The sequence below is a fragment of the Sminthopsis crassicaudata genome, chromosome 1, assembly GCF_048593235.1.
Source record: "Sminthopsis crassicaudata isolate SCR6 chromosome 1, ASM4859323v1, whole genome shotgun sequence".
Lineage (NCBI taxonomy): Eukaryota > Metazoa > Chordata > Mammalia > Dasyuromorphia > Dasyuridae > Sminthopsis > Sminthopsis crassicaudata.
The window spans coordinates 206952712-206970028 of record NC_133617.1 but is presented as its reverse complement, the minus strand read 5'-3'; the positions used below and the strand labels follow the sequence as shown (position 1 = coordinate 206970028).

At 31.6% G+C, this 17317-nt stretch overlaps 1 protein-coding gene across 1 annotated transcript in view; it reads left to right on the top strand.

Moving 5' to 3' along the window:
• The window catches only part of DOK6 (docking protein 6), a 681307-nt gene that overhangs the window by 432318 nt on the left and 231672 nt on the right, over positions 1–17317 (top strand). Inside the window, exon 5 of the mRNA XM_074274156.1 lies at positions 15999–16188. Coding sequence (XP_074130257.1) covers positions 15999–16188 — 190 coding nt within the window. The remainder of the gene's footprint in view (positions 1–15998; positions 16189–17317) is intronic.

Here is a 17317-nt window from a genome sequence, read left to right as displayed (position 1 = left end):
TGGAGAGGAGAGAGGTTGGAAGCAAGGAGACTGATTTGGAGACTACTGGAATAATCCAAATGATAGCTATAAAACAGTGCAGTAGCAGGGGTTAGTACAGCAAAAATGAGGGGACAGAAGAGAGAGAGGTGAAGGATGGGAGATTTAAAGACATAAAATTAGCAAAGCATGGCAACTTCTTCTTTATGGAAGATAAAGGACAGAAGAAAGTAAAAAATGAGCAAGACTGTGAACCTGGATGATTAAAAGAATGTAGTGTTCCTGGTGGTGAGAAGATAATAAGGCAGCGTTTTATTGAACTGATAACAATGATTGAAAGGCTTATTGATTTCCTGGGAAGTTTATTTGAGATATAGCAGAGAAGCCCCTAAGAAATTATCACAATGAATGACTACAACCTACTTCTGGTGATTCATGTGGATACAAATAATATTGGCAGGATGAACCTCGAAAGCATTTCTAATAATTACTATGTCTAGGTTCAGGAACTGAAGATATCAGTATCCTAATTATGGCTTTCATCACAGTTGCTCACTGAAAGCAAAAGCTGCAGAAAAGAAAATCTAATTCAGAAAGTGCAGAAGATTATGTTTGAAAAAGTATTTGAATTTCTGGACAGCTTAAAATTAAGCCATCATTAAGAATGACAGATAATCTTTTGGTCAGGGATTGAATGTTTACAAATCTAATCAAAAGTCTCTTAAACTGGGGGCAAAAAACAAAAAAACAAAAAACAAACAAACAAACAAACAAAAAAAAAAAACAATGGAATAACAGAAGGGAGAAAATTATTCATGTGTATCATCATCATTTTCCTTCCCTCTGTTGATTTCAAATTTAGCCTGTCTGTATAGCTTGTATGTAGGCAGTTGTTTGAATGAGGCCTCCCCCAATTCTAATATGCTTCTTGAGTTAAGAATTGTCCTTTACTGTTCTTTGTATCCCCAGCACTTAATCTAGGATTTGGCACATAGTAGACATTTGATAAAGGTTTATACCAACAGGAACCTGATAAATGTTTATTGATTGCTTAGATATATACCCACAGATATGCCCATAGTATTTTACATATGTATCTTTATATATGTATATACTTTTTGCATATAGAATATATATATATATACACAATATACATATACAGATGCATATACATAAATACATATAGGTATAGTATTATTATTTCTTGGATACATATATTTATACACTTATTTAGTGTGTGATCATTTGTACATATGAGCTTATATTCTATATCATGGTTATATATACACATTGACTAAATATTTGTATAAAGGAAAGAAATATAAAGATATACACACAGAGTTAAACATAGAGAATAGCTATAATATAGGGAGAATAGCATTTGAAACTATCAATTATATACCAGAGCCAAATTCCAAGAAAGGATATAGCAATAAAACCAATGGTCTCCAATAGCTATACACAGTTGCCCCAAATTGAGGCAATAGGTAAAACAAACCAGAAGGACTCAAGCAATGAGACTAATTTGATTTCACAGATAATAGGTAGATTTGGTAGAATAAAATCTGTAACATAATGGAAGGAAGGAAGGAAGGAAGGAAGGAAGGAAGGAAGGAAGGAAGGGAAGAGAGGGAGGGAGGGAGAGGAAAGCAAGAAAAGAAATGAGTATTTATTAAATGTGTACTTTGTTATATTCATTGGACTAAGGACTTTGCAAATGTTTCTCATTTTTATTCTTACAATAATCCCAGGAGATAGATGCTATTATGATTCCCATTTTATACTTGAGAAAACTGAAGCAATCAGAAGTGAAGTAACTTGCCCAGGATCATACTACTAGAAAATGTCTGAGGCCAGATTTGAACTTTGTATTTCTTGATTTTAGGCTTAGGGATCCAACCTCTTCAAATCCTAGCTTCCTCTAGCTAATTAGACTGACGTTTAGAAATAACAATTTTGGTAAAATATTGCCAAGAACAAGAAAATTATTCACTAACTTTTCTTTGTCATTGTTTGAAGAACACAAGAATATCATTCTCTTGTACTTTTAATGGTTATTTTTATCTTCCCAAATTTTCTTCTGACATAGTCTTTTCTTTCCTGATTTCTTTTCTTGCTTCTCTTTAGATTTAGAATTTTACCAGTTCATACTTGTTTTTGTCTAGATTGTTTTCTATTATTAGCTTCTCAAATACTTTATGTATTCATTATAAAATGATAATAAATATTAAACAAAGATCATTCCCCATGCACTATGTCAGAATATAATCTAGATATTATCACATATTCAAATTCTTATATCTTGATATTCTTGAAATAATAAGATGTAATTGAAAGAATTCTAGATTTGGAAGCAGTATATTCTGGACCGAATTTTTGCCTTAGGCAATTAATTACTAGCCACATGATTATGGGCAAGTTTCTGAAGCTCACTGAATCTCAGATACTACAGATAAGAATGGGGATGATGATATGAGTAGCTCTGATAAATGAAATTATGCATAGAAATGAAATAATATGAGATATTACATACTAGCTAAATATCAGCAATTACTATTACAAAGTTTACAAAATTCTGAGGGGAAAAGTTTTTAAAAGTGACTTTAAATTTTTAAATTTTATCCACAGGGTATGTTTACAACTAAAATGGATATCTTTTCATGATATTAATGTTCTTCTACCCAATAAATTAGTTTTTAATGTGATTTTTATTATTTCAAGTATAATGGCAGTTCCTCCTTAAACTTAAGCTTGATGTTTTTTGCTTATCTTTAATATTCTAGGTCATGTAGGTGAAGAACTCAGTTTCACTGTTTTGTTCTAAACCTAATTATACTTTGATATTTCTCTCTCATTACTTCATTTCACTAATTTTACTTTTTATTCATAGCATATTATTTAACTCTAGCTTCTTGTGATTTTTAGAATCAAAAAGATTTAAATATATACCTTAAATCTGAGCTTTAGATGTAGTTTTAGAAAGATAATTTTTGAATTCATATTTTAGAGAGACCAATAAAATCATTAACCATAACACGTTGATCTTTCTATGATTTTTCCATGCTTGATCTTTTGCTAACATCATATCATACATGACATGGTATTTAAAAATGACAAAAGTATAGAAAATGGCCAAACTTTCTTAGAATCCCACAGAGTCTAATTTATCAGTTGATTCAGCCTTTTGCTTTCATTTCCCTATGCTTAGTTTCCTAGGATACATTAATTCATTAGTCTATTTTATTAAATTAATCTCAAGTACTTTGCAATTAGCTATTGGAAAATGACAGGTTTTTGAATACCTTTTTTTTTTTTTTTTTTTTTTTTGCTTAGGCAATTGGGGTTAAGTAACTCGCCCAGGGTCACATAGCTAAGATGTGTTAAGTGTCCAAGGTCAGATTTAAACTTGGGTCCTCCTCACTTCAGGGCTGGTGCTCTATACACTATACCACCTAGCTGCCCCCAGATTTTTGAATATTAAAAAAAATTCTTATGTAAATATTGTTCCCTCACTTGAAGCAAATGAGGATTGAAAATATGAAAATGTACAATAATAAGGACCTGGCTATTCATGGGTCAACCTGAGGATGAGTGAAACCTGGAGGAGATACCAAGGGAGAAGCTGAAATTTGTTTTCCTTTACAGTTTTGTTTAAGGTTTGCTTCAGGAAGTTATATCTGCTCCCTTTATATTTGTATCAACATGTAGATCATTTTGACATTTAAACCCTAATTTGATATTTAGACCTGAATTTTGATTTTCAAAAACACTCTTCCTTACCATCTCCCACTAAAAAAAACCTCCAAAAAACTATCACAATGTTTTACCATGATAGGGTTTCTTTTTATAGTTCCTTAAGTTAAATTTATAAAAATGAGTACATAAATTGTTGTTAACACATTGAAGCTTTGATTCCTTTGTTCCCTATTCCTTTGTTGATTTTATTGAAGCATGATAGAGTAATAGTATATTGAATATGGGATTTTCACTTGGGAAGATGTATTCAAATCTTGCCTCAAATTCTTATCATCTATGTAACCCTGGAACTCATTTAACCTCTTTGTCCCTCCCTTTCTTCATCTGTAAAAGGAGGGGTTTAGACATGTCTGTAAGTCCCCTTCTAGTTCTATATCAATATGCCTATGAATTTATCAGGATGAAATCACATATTCTGTTCTAGTCCATATAAGTATTGTAATGCCAGAGAAACTGAGCAAGATAGAAATTAGAGAACAATTTAATAATTTATTTGAAAGGGAGAGATTTACTGGGACCAAATGGATCCATGGTTTGGTCCCAGGGCTGAATGAGACTATTGCCTCAAAGAATCCAGCAGTGAATGTCATATACAAGATTCTTTTTAGTGTAACAAGAACTATGACATAATAGGGGAGGTACCTGGATGGGGATGATCATTAGGAGGGAGGAACCTAGGATGAGGATGACATAATGGAGATAGGCACCTAGGATGACATAAATGGAGGAAGGTACTGGAGTGGCCCCTGATATTCTAATGATATCTAATATGGATAAAGACCTTTATCCCATCAAACATTAAGAGGGAATGATTAGGGGGCAGCTAGGTGGAGCAGTAAATAGAGCACCAGCCTTGAATTCAGGAGGACCAGAGTTCAAATCTGGTCTCAGACACTTAATACTTCCTAGCTGTGTGACCCTGGGCAAGTCATTTATCCCCTAGGCTTAAAAGGAAACTAATTTAAGATGTGGCTAACTAAATTAAGTAAAATCTGTTACATTTAATTGTCCTGTCACTTAATTCCATGTCCTTAGGACAGTATCCTGTCCTAGTTCATGGTCCTATCTGTATTTATTTACCTTATTTTATTTTTCTATTTATTTTTCTACTTCTATTTATTATTTCTTTATTATTCATTATTTTATCTAATTGCCATATAATTTTAAAAATCAACATTTTACACTAATATTACATTTTCAAGGCTTATGAAGATCTTTCCTTATATTATGGTGCTTAGGGAATAGTTTATATTCATACATTATCTTGATGTCAGAGAAAAAAAAGCTTAGGCTCAGAAAGTTTTCAGTAATTTATTAATAAGCCCATAGCTAGCAGATAGATATCAGAAGGAAGATTTGAGTCAAGTTTTCTGACTCTAACAAAGTGGATCTTATTTCAATATAATACTTTAGTTATTTAATTGGAAAAAATAAATAAATAAATGAAAGCAGCCTATTGCCACGACATCAGAATTTTGATTTGAAAGTCCTCTTTTTTAATCTTCATAAAATTATGTATACTATCAGTCAAATCCTTTGTAAACAAAGAGAATCGACTTGGGATTTTGGTGTTAAAATGTCATTCAAATGACAAATTCTTATTAAAATATTAGTAAGAAATAACACCAAGAGAAGAAAATGGGTGGCCATGAGATAAACTATGGAGGCATCAGTGGGAGAAAAAAATATGAAGTAAATCAAGGAAGACTTATGATGATTATAAAATGGAAGAGGAAGAAATGTTACTGTAGTGTATATTTCCTTCCTTTACATTTTGCTGTTTTTGTGAAAATCCATTCAACTTTAAAAAAAAAAAAAAATCTCCTACAAATTTGTCTCTTTTAAAGATATTAAGTTTTTATAGTACTTTTTTTTTTTTTTTTCACAACCTGAGTTTTCATTGATTTGTAAAAACCAGGTTTGGTGCATTTTCTTTATTTATATTGAAATATACTTTTGACTACATTGCTTATATTAACTGTTTACTTTTAATTTTGCATCCCATATAAACCTACATGATGTTTTAAAATATATTTTGTTGAAGATTTTCTTCTTTATAGTAAAGTAATTTCTGATAGTCCCTTCTTAATTGAACCCTCCCTAGTCAAGAAATATTGTAAAGAGTTTCAACTTGATGATCTCTTAAATCCTCTCTATCCCTAAAGAGATTATCTCATTCTAAGTAATCTAACTATAGTGAATCAAACAAATACATTCAATATTGTAGTTACATCTGATGATGTAAAAAATATTACTTCTTTATTGGGAGAAATGTCTTAACTATCAATGAAAAGCAGATTCATTTTCCTTAAAAAGTTATTGAAATCGGGGCAGCTAGATGGTGTAGTGGATAGATAACCCTGAAGTCAGGAGGACCTGAGTTCAAATTTGATTTTGGACACTTAACACTTCCCAGCTGTGTGACTCTGAGCAAATCACTTAATCCCCAATTGCCTCAGGTAAAAAAAAAAAAAAAGTTATTGAAATCATCCTTGAAATCTGATCAATTCTGAGAACTAGAGGCTATTGACATCCTGGTCATGCAAATACGAAACAACCACAAGGAGCTCTCTAATAGGTGAATGGCAAACCATAAGAGGCAACTCAGATAGGGCAGCTTCACTAATCTGAATCTACTTGAGGTATCCTCTATGCCTATCCTTGTTGAGAACCCCACTCCTACTGTGGATAAGTAATTTTAATTTCATAAAATGTTGAATGACTTGCTATTTTCTCATTTATTCAAATGTCAAACATAATCTCTAAGGGAACCAAAATGAAATAAAGCCTATTCTAGAACACTTTCCTTGTAGACCCAGTAGACTCTCCTCCTTCTTTTGAGGAGCAAAGTTTGTTTAATATTTTGTTCTCCAGGACTTTCATTGTTTTACAGTTACCTAATATCTTTCATTATATTTTTCATATGATGGCCAAGCGAATATAACAAAGATGAGAATACTCTCTAAACTGATATATTTATTTAGTGCTATACCAATCAGACTCCCAAGCAGCTATTTAATGACCTAGAAAAAATAACAAAATTCATATGGAAGAACAAAAGGTCAAGAATTTCAAGGGAATTAATGAAAAAAAAATCAAATGAAGGTGGCTTAACTGTACCAGATCTAAAATTATATTATAAAGCAACACTCATCAAAACCATTTGGTATTGGCTAAGAAATAGATTAGTTGATCAGTGGAACAGGTTAGGTACACAAGACAAAATAGTGCACAACTATAGCAATCTAGTGTTTGACAAACCCAAAGATCCCAACTTTTGAGATAAAAATTCATTATTTGACAAAAACTGCTGGGAAAACTGGAAATTAGTATGGCAGAAATTAGGCATGGACCCACACTTAACACCACATACCAAGATGAGATCAAAATGGGTCCATGATTTAGACATAAAGAATGAGATCATAAATAAATTAGAGGAACATAGGATAGTTTACCTCTTAGACTTGTGGAGGAGGAAGGAATTTGTGACCAAAGGAGAACTAGAGATCATTTTTGATCACAAAATAGAAAATTTTGATTACATTAAATTAAAAAGATTTTGTACAAACAAAACTAATGCAAACAAGATTAGAAGGGAAGTAACAAACTGGGAAAATATTTTTACAACTAAAGGTTCTGATAAAGGCCTCATTTCCAAAATATATAAAGAATTGACTATAATTTATAAGAAATCAAGCCATTCTCCAATTGATAAATAGTCAAAAGATGTAAACAGACAATTTTCAGATGATGAAATTGAAAGTATTTCCACTCATATGAAAGTGTTACAAATCATTATTAATCAGAGAAATGCAAATTAAGACAACTCTGAGATACCACTACACACCTGTCAGATTGGCTAAGATGACAGGAAAATATAATGATGAATGTTGGAGGGGATGTGGGAAAGCTAGGACACTGATACATTGTTGGTGGAGTTGTGAAAGAATCCAGCTATTCTGGAGAGCAATCTGGAATTATGCCCAAAAAGTTATCAAGCTGTGCATACCCTTTGATCCAGCAGTGCTTCTACTGAGGTTATATCCCAAAGAAATACAAAAGAAGAGAAAGGGACCTGTATTGCCAAAATGTTTGTGGCAGCCCTTTTTGTAGTGGCTAGAAACTGGAAAAATGAATGGATGACCATGAATTGGAGAATGGGTAAATTATGGTATATGAATGTTATGGAATATTATTGTTCTGTAAGAAATGAACAGCAGGATGAATACAGAGAAGCTTGGAGAGACTTACTTGAACTGATACTGAGTGAAATGAGCAGAACCAGGAGATCATTATAGACCTCAATAACAATACTATATGAGGATGTATTTTGATGGAAGTGGATGTCTTTAACAAAGAGAAGATCTAATTCAGTTCCAATTAATCAATGATGGACAGAATCAGCTACACCCAGAGAAGGAACACTGGGAAATGAATGCAAACTATTTTCATTTTTGTTTTTCTTCCCAGATTATTTTTACCTTCTGAATCCAATTCTTCCTGTGCAACAAGAAATTCAGTTCTGTACACATATATTGTATCGAAGATATACTATAACATATTCAACATGTATGGGACTGCCTGCTATCTAGGGGAGGGAGTGGAGGGAAGGAGGGGAAAATTAGGAAGAGAAGTGAGTGCAAGGATAATGTTGTAAAAAATTACCCATGCATCTGTACTGTCAAAAAAAAGTTTTAATTATAAAATTAATTTAAAAAGAAAATAAAAGAAAAAGAAAATAATAATAATAAAATAAGTACTTAATAAAATAAAAAAAATTCATGTCACTTCACACATATATTGTACAACCAATAATTTTTAAACATATATATATATATTCATTTTCTTACTGAATCTCATGGTATCAGAGTAATTTATTGTTAAACAGACTCTTTTTTCCTGCTAGAGAAATAATGCTTAGCCTATATAATTTGTACATTTAACCTAAGAACATAACTTGAGTTTTGTAAATATAAAATAGAACCAGAAATAACTATTAGAAACTTTTAAAAAATTTAATCTGCGGAAATTTTACTGTAAAAGTTGATCCTTGGGGTACAATAAAAAGCACTAGATCTGGGTTCAAGTCTGGATTTTCTCTTTGTACATGATGCAGACCTTAGACAAGGACTTTAATTTCTCTAGATCAGAGTAGTTTATCATTAAAGATACCTCCTAAGCTTTAAAGTTTTATGACTCATTTTTATGCTGCACTGTATTCTCTAAAAAGTAAAATGAACTCTTCCCTTAGCTTTCAAATCATAGAATTACTTTCTTAAGTTTATGTAGATTATTTCATAGCCAAACCATTTCAAATGTGTCTCCTTTTATGAGACTGATGTACTTATTGTATTTTTTCTTGTTTTAATACCTTATTAAATTTTATTCATTTAAAACTTCTTTTATTATATTACTTGTTTTTATATCACCTTCATCTTTCAATATATCCCATTTTATAAAAACAACATGACTAAGATTGATATTAAACATGATAAGAATTGTTGTAGCCTTAAAAGCTTCAAAATAATTTTTGCCTGGAAGTCTAGACAAGTTAGCAGAGTAAAAGCAAGGACTCACCTGAACTGACTCCCAAGCCCCTCCAAATACATTTAAATAATTATTCTAGGCAGAATATAAAGTGGCAGAACCCACAAAAAATGGAGAGAAACAATTTTCCAGCCCAAAACAACTTTTAGAATTTGGCAGGAAAGGTATGTTGCACCAGAGTGATAATAGAGTGCAGTCCACTGCAGGAAATACCACATTTGACCAGGCCCCAACAAATCAGAAACAGGCCTTGGGAGCCACTGCAGCACCAGTTACAACATCTTCTTTTATAGCTCTCAACCCAGAGGCAATAAGGAAATCAAACAATTAGTCAAAAGGAGATGGCTAGCACCAAGACAGAACTCTGTTGCTTTGCCCATACTCAGATCTCAGTCATAGCCTTTGATGACAGTCTCATGGTAAGAAGCACTAGCACCTCAGAGCTTGCAGCCACAATGGAGTAGGAACTCTCCTCAAAGTTTCTGGAATGAAAATAGTGTTTTAGTCACTCAAAAATCAGAGAACAGATTAGGAGAGTAATAAATGTACTTCTCTTTAGATTATACAACATTGGAAAAAATTGAAATCCTACAGTTCCCTGGAAGTATCTTTGAAAACATGTGCACAAAACTATGGACAATGTACCTTCCACCCCAGAAACAGAGTCCTATCTTAACAAAGAGTTAAAAGTCAAGTGATAGCCTGGGAAAATTAGCAGACAATAGAAAAAGATTCTAACCATAGAAAGTGATTGTGGTGACAAAAAAGATCAAAACATACACTCAGAAAAAGATAACAAAGTCAAAGATCCTACATCCAAAGCCTCCAAGAAAAATAAGAATTGGTTTCAGACCATGGAACAATTCAAAAGAAATTTTGAAAATCAAGCAAGAGAGATAAATGAAAAATTGAGAAGAGAATAAAGAGAGGTGCAAAAAGAAATACCAAAAAGCTAATGAGGAGGAAAATGCCTGAAAAGTGTATTATCAAACAAAAGGCATTAACATTTGCTTTGCTGCTACACTGTAAGGGTCATGGGGCTTAACCATCTGACTTGCAGTTGAATACATATTCTCTCCCCCATTATGAACTGCTTGAGAATAAGAACTCTTACTTTTTATTTGTATTCTCAATGCTTAGTATATAGGAAACAACTATTAAATGCTTTCTCTTTCATTCATCCATTAATCCACTTTAAAAAGTGCAATGATTCTGGATAAGAGATCTACTCCAGTTGACCAGGAGAGTGCATTACATGTAACAAAGTTAGTTTGAGAAGGCTATCCCACAAATTGAGGTAAATATGAATACCTGCTGAAAAATATGAGAATATATTTCTGGTCCACAGCTTAAAAGATAGATCTGGCAAATCCCCTGAAAAGGGTGGAATTGATTTTAAGAATTGTATTTTAAAAAGAGTTGTACTTACGTATGATTTAATCAAAACATTCTAAACCTGAAAAGGAAGATATGCAGAAATAGTTGTCTGAGTAAATTCATCAAGGTGAATAACATAAAGGGTATCTATAATCTAAGAAAAGGAATAACAGCAGAAACAACCAGACATTCAAAGGAGAGATAAGCAAGGAAGTACTCAACAATAAAACCCATGTTGCCAGATGACCTTACACAAAGGTACAAAATAAGTGTAACTAATAAGGCATACTAGAGATCCTGACCAAAAGATAAATTAAATCAGTTACCCCATAAATATTTTATTAAATGCCTACCATATGGTGGACACCATGCTAAGGAGAATACAAAGAAAAAAATATGGTCCTGACCTTGAGTAGTCCACTATTTCAAGCTACAGATGACAGCAAACATCTATATTTAAGAGTTACATACAGGATAAATAGCAAATAATTAGCAAAAAGAAGAAACTAGGATTAAAAGATATTGGCAAAGGCTGTAGAATGTGAGTTTTTGCCAGGAGGCAAAGATTAGGAGAGAAAGCATTTGAGGCATGGAGGACAACCAGGAAAAAATGTCTAAAATCTCAGAGAATCTTGTGCAAGGTGTTACTGGATCAGTAACTACATGAGAGAAATTTAAGGTGTTACTATTGAAAAATAGGGAATAATTAGGTGGTGAAAGTATCTGAAAGCTAAACAAAAAGATTATTTTTTAAAAATAATTTGATAGCAGAAATGATGAAAAGCCACTAAAGTTTATTGAGTGGGTTTGAAAGGAGTGGGAGGGAAGGGGAATGATGTGAACACATCTGGGCTTTAGAAAATTTGCTTTAGCAACTAAGTGATAGACAAGAGGGAAAAAAGTCTTGTAGAAGATAGACCAGCCAGCAAGTCATAGTAATAATCTAGATGTGAAGAGACAAGGCTTGTACTAGGACAGTGACCATATCAGAATATCATTAGGACTTGGTACCAAAAATTACAATGGTCATAGTTGATTTTTGCTATCAGGACAACTATTGGACTTTTCTCTTTAATCAAAGTAAAATAGACATGCATACATGTATATTATTTGTAAAGATATGTGCATATATATGCATATATGTACATTTGTGTAGTATAAATTCCTTGAATTTACTAATAACATCTTTCAAATTTAGAAACACCAAGTAATGAGAATTCTGATTACCATCAAGGAGTAACTGATTACTACAGAGGAAATTATGAGTACCTGGACAATGGGAGGAGGAAGCTACTTCTCCATTTTTTAAATTTATAGTAGAGGAGAAGAAAACTTGGTATTGACATGAGTTCATGATTTTGAGAAGCAGATTTCAGAGTCCAGAGAAAGAATAGGTCCTAGGTAAAATTATATAGATAACATTTCCAGGAGGGATGGTAAGTTTGCAAGAATTAAATTCTGAAAATAGAAGCAGCTCTGAGGAGTAGGAAAAATATGTATTGTGTATAAAAAGTCCATCAGAATATATAGGGAACTCACTAACCAATTTAGATATTTTAAAGATATTTATAGAAGATAAAGGATGAATAAATGAAAAAGCATGTCATAGTTCTGCATAGAGTTGTTAAGAATAAAAAAAAAAACCAAGAAGTTTTTAAGGTTTATTTGAGGAGCAGAAGAGGATTAGGAAAAACTAGCATTTCTGTTGAGGGAGTGTAAGAGTATGACATAATGATAATTGATAACAGAGGAAAAGAGGGAAGCTAAATATTCTCTTTGGGTTTTCACTGACAAGGGGAATGATCCATGGCCTGAACAAAATTAAAATGGCTAATGGAAATTTGATATCTGTGACAAATATTTTTTTTAAATCCAGAAAGATGTTGTTGAGTTAAGGATATACTATAAGATATTTAATATGTATGGGAATGCCTGCCTTCTAGGGGAGGGGGTGGAGGGAAGGAGGGGAAAAATTCATAACAGAAGGGAGTACAAGGGATAATGTTGTAAAAAAAATTACCTATGCATATGTACTGTCAAAAAATGTTATAATTATAAAAATTAATAAAAAACAATAAATTTTATTTTAAAAAAAGATGTTGAGTTAGAATATTGGGCAGAAACATATAAGATGAAATTTCATAAGAACGTGTGTCAATTTACAAGTATATTTAAAAAATTAATAATTTTCCAAGTGTAAAATAAAGGAGGCAATTATGTTCCCTTAAAAAACTTCTAAATGTGAATCAAAGTGTGATATGGCAACTTTAAAGGTCAATGTGACACAGTGCGTTAGTAACAGAATTATATTCAGGTCAGAGAGATGATAACCACATCATACTGATTAGACCATAGATATAATATTATGTCCAGTATTATACCCCACATTTAAGGATAAACATTTATAAGTCGAATAGTACCACCAAAGTGCAAACAGGATAATGAAGGGCTTCCTTTTTATGTCATGTGAAGATCTCTTGAAGGAATTGGATGTGTTTAGCATTGGGGAAAAAAAAAAAAAAGAAAAAGAAAAAGAAAAGAAATATGAAAGGAAACATATGTTAGCTGAATTTAAACATTTGTGGAATTGTCAAACCATTAGTGAATAATTTGTTCTATTTGGCCCTAGAGGCAAACTGAGAAGCAATGGGTGGAAGTTATAAGGAAAGAAATTATAGGTTTTATGTCAGAGAAAGAAAACCATAACAAAATCTTCTTATTAGAACTATCCAAAAATTAGAAGGGCTGGTTCAGGAAGCATAGGGGGGTTTCTGGCAAAGGCTAGAAGATCACTTGTTAGATATGTTTTAGAGGGGATTTCTTATTCATGTATACATTGGAGTAGATGACCTCTAAGTTTGTTTTAACTTAAGAAATTCTGTAATTCAGTGAACTACTAATGCTTCTTTGTTCTTTAGCACAGATTCTCTGATGAAAATATTTAGATTTTGAAATTGGTAAAGTGTATTTGGAATCTTTGGTTGCTTGTTTTTCACTGATATCACTGATGTTACTGTCATACTATTTGCAATTGGGGATCCAAGGTATTTAAAGTTATTAGTATCTCTGGATATTAATAAAGTAATACTATTATGCTGTATTATATACTATAAATATTGATATATCATAACAATAATAGAGATATTATTATCTCTAGGTATTTTGAATCATCTGTTATAAAAAAAAACACAAAAACAAAAAAACTAGAAATCCTCAAATGGAAGTTGAGGAAAGGAAGAAAATTTATGTTTCATATTTTACATATTTTCTTCACTCAGTTTTTTGGAGTCCCACTATCCTTAGATATCTGTGATATGAAATCAATTCTTTTGACTTTGTCTCTGATTTCATTGGCTTTTAGGTACTGAGATGGGCAAGGAACATTTCATATCAAATGTCTTTATTACTTATTTCTTAAATCTGCTAGATAGAGAATATGGATTTTTTAAGAAACAAAATATTTAATAAAATCCAGATTGTTTGATTTTCGTTTGGTAAAAAAAATACAAGATCAAGACATAAAAATATAGCTTTACAGTTTCTGGACTGTGTGCACATCCATATATTAAATTTGATATTTCAATATTATTTGTCATTTGTTAGTTTTTAATTACCTTATTTTTAAAAAATCTATATTATACCATTTGGTCAGACCTAATACTGGCAAACATTAATCCTTTAAAAAAAGAACACTAAAATTCTTATTAGCAATAAGTATTGTATTCCTATACAAATCATTTCTCTTCCAGCTGTATCTGCATGTCTCTTAGAATAATCTTACAATTCTGAACATAAAACATTACTTGCAGTTAAAAATAGCCTCAAATAATGATATCTACTGGTAATTCTAAGCCTTTTTTAAAAAGTTGTTATAACTTATCATTTAATTTTGTATATTCCACTAGTTCCCTTTGCCATATTTTAAAAAGTACTTTATGACCTATATTTCCTTCTTAAATGAAATTGAATTAAAATTCATTGAATTTTGTTAAGGTAATTTGTGCACATCTCTGGAGATATCCTATAATATTACAAAACTGGTTGGCATTTGCTTCTTTAAAATGAGTTCTCTCAGACTGCCATGCATGGAAAATCCTGGAAAGCAGCAATTTGTTTTTTTCTCCCATCTGGTTACTTAAGAAAAATTTTCCCTAGATGAAAATTACAGAAAACAGTAAGTGGATTCAAATGCTTTGAATTCAACATGTCCATTATACATATAGAATAAAAGTTTTTCATATTTTTCCATGTGACTGTAAGTCATTTCTGATATCTTGTGAAATATTTTATAGTACAAAGGTACATTTCATCTTGTTTATAATATAGTCTGTTTAAAATTTTATTTTGAATAATTTTATGAATCATCTAAAATAGAAATGTAGGGAGATACATATATATATATATATATACATATATATATATGTATTTTAGAATATGCATAAGAAAAGGCATGGACATGGTCTATTAAGAACTGGGTTCAGATTCAGGTACACATTCTAATTGTATGACTATGAACAGGTCACTTAGTAACCTAACAGTGTACCCAGAAAATTATCTAAGACTAGATAAAGTAGATGAGTTGCCAATCTGAATTGGACAAAGAGTTTTCATACTGGGAATTTTCTATAAGAAATAATATGCATATATGTGTTCATATATGCATACATATGAATATAGGCATTTATTTAAATTTAACAAATGTTTCATTTTTTCAGTCATTCCAATTCCTCATGATCCTCTTTGAGGGTTTTCTTGGCAAAGATACTAAAGTTTCATTGTTTTCCTTTTTCTTCTTTATTGCCTCACCTGTAAAATAAGAAAAATGAGGGAAACTGGGCTGAGTGAATTGCTCAAGGTCACACAACTACTGCATGTTTAAAGCCAGAGTTGAACAGAAAGGTGAGACTTCATGACTTAGGCGCAGCACTTTATCCAATGCATTACCTGTGCTTTCATCAAACAAAACATGTTTTTAAAAACTTTTACATAAAAGTCTCTATGCTAAACTTTGGAAAAAACTAAACCATTAAAAGAGGAATCATTTCCCGGGCTCTTGAAGTTTATCATCTTACGGGAGTTATAAGAGTAGATTTATGAGCATGGTATGTTACCAAAAGTTATCATCTAAAATAATACTTTATAGATACCTATGAAAGATAGAAATACTTTTTTAAAATATATACAATAATAAAAATCAATGCCATCAAAGAACATATATTAAGGATAGACGTGAAATATTTATGAATATCATGATATGTACAGGTGAAGCAGTGAAATTGTAAATTGTTAACTACTATTTTCATCTTACCTCCATTATCTTTTTTTTCTCTTCCTTCCAGAACGATTCAATGTGTATCTTATGCCTACACCAAATCTAGACATTTATGGGGAATGCACAATGCAGATTACACATGAAAACATCTATCTCTGGGACATTCACAATGCCAAAGTCAAGCTGGTGATGTGGCCCCTTAGTTCATTGAGGAGATATGGTCGTGATTCAACTTGGTTCACATTTGAGTCAGGAAGGTAAGATCCAACTGTCAATGTTAAATAGAAAGAAAAATGTAGATGGGACCTTAAGAGAAAGGTGCTATTAGTCAGGATGAACAATATCATAGTTAAAACAAAAGAGAAATGAAGGTTATGATATGCCCAGTACTTTTTTTTTCTTTGTTTTGTTTTTCCTTTTGATAAAAAATGTAACAATCACCAATTTCTATTGGTTGTGTAGGAGTGGCTAGGATATCTAGCAGAATAATTGTATCAATCATTCTGGTGTCTAACTTTGTCCATGATAATTTTAATATTTTTTCCATACTAGAGGCTTCTAATAATGCAGCATTTCAGTTCCATTATACAATGTCTGTTGCTGCATTAAAGATCGACTCTTCCAAAAGGCATGTGTCCTTGTGTTAATGTGTGTTCTTCATGAAAAAGTAATTTTGCAAACAATTTTGGATACAATAGCTTAGAGTATTGTTTTTTTTAGACATTTGAGGTAATTTAATAGTGTTCATTTATCCAAATTGCTTGGCTATTAGAGTTACTCATATGTAAATACTTTTGAATGATAAGAGATGTTGGCAATGTACTTACCTCTAAAACAAGCATCATGTCAACATGGCATCATGGCTCAATCATTTTCACAAATTTGTGCTTTATGAGTAATAAATATCCTTACATGTTATTTCATACATGAAGTATGCATATCCAACTCTAATTATATTTGAAATGTTATTGTAACCTATCAATTATAATAACCTTTTTATTTCTATCTATTGATATATATATTGTGCAGTGTTCTATAGCATAGAAAGCATGATTTAACCTATAATTGAATCCACAATACAATAACGTGCTTCTTATGGGATTTTATTGCTTGACAGATAATTAACATTAATAATTCATAGAATTTATACTTAGAAGGAACATTATTAATCTAATATCTATCTAATACAATTCCATCATTTTACATTTGAGGAAACTGAGACTGAAAAGTTAAAAGACTTATTCATAGTGACATAGTAAATATCAGAGGTAGGATTTGAAGTGAGATCTTCCAGACTTCTCATCCAAAATTCTGTTGTCTGTAATAGAGCAATCTGTTGGCTACCCATTGCCCACAACACTTTCTGGTATTGCCTAAACCAGATCA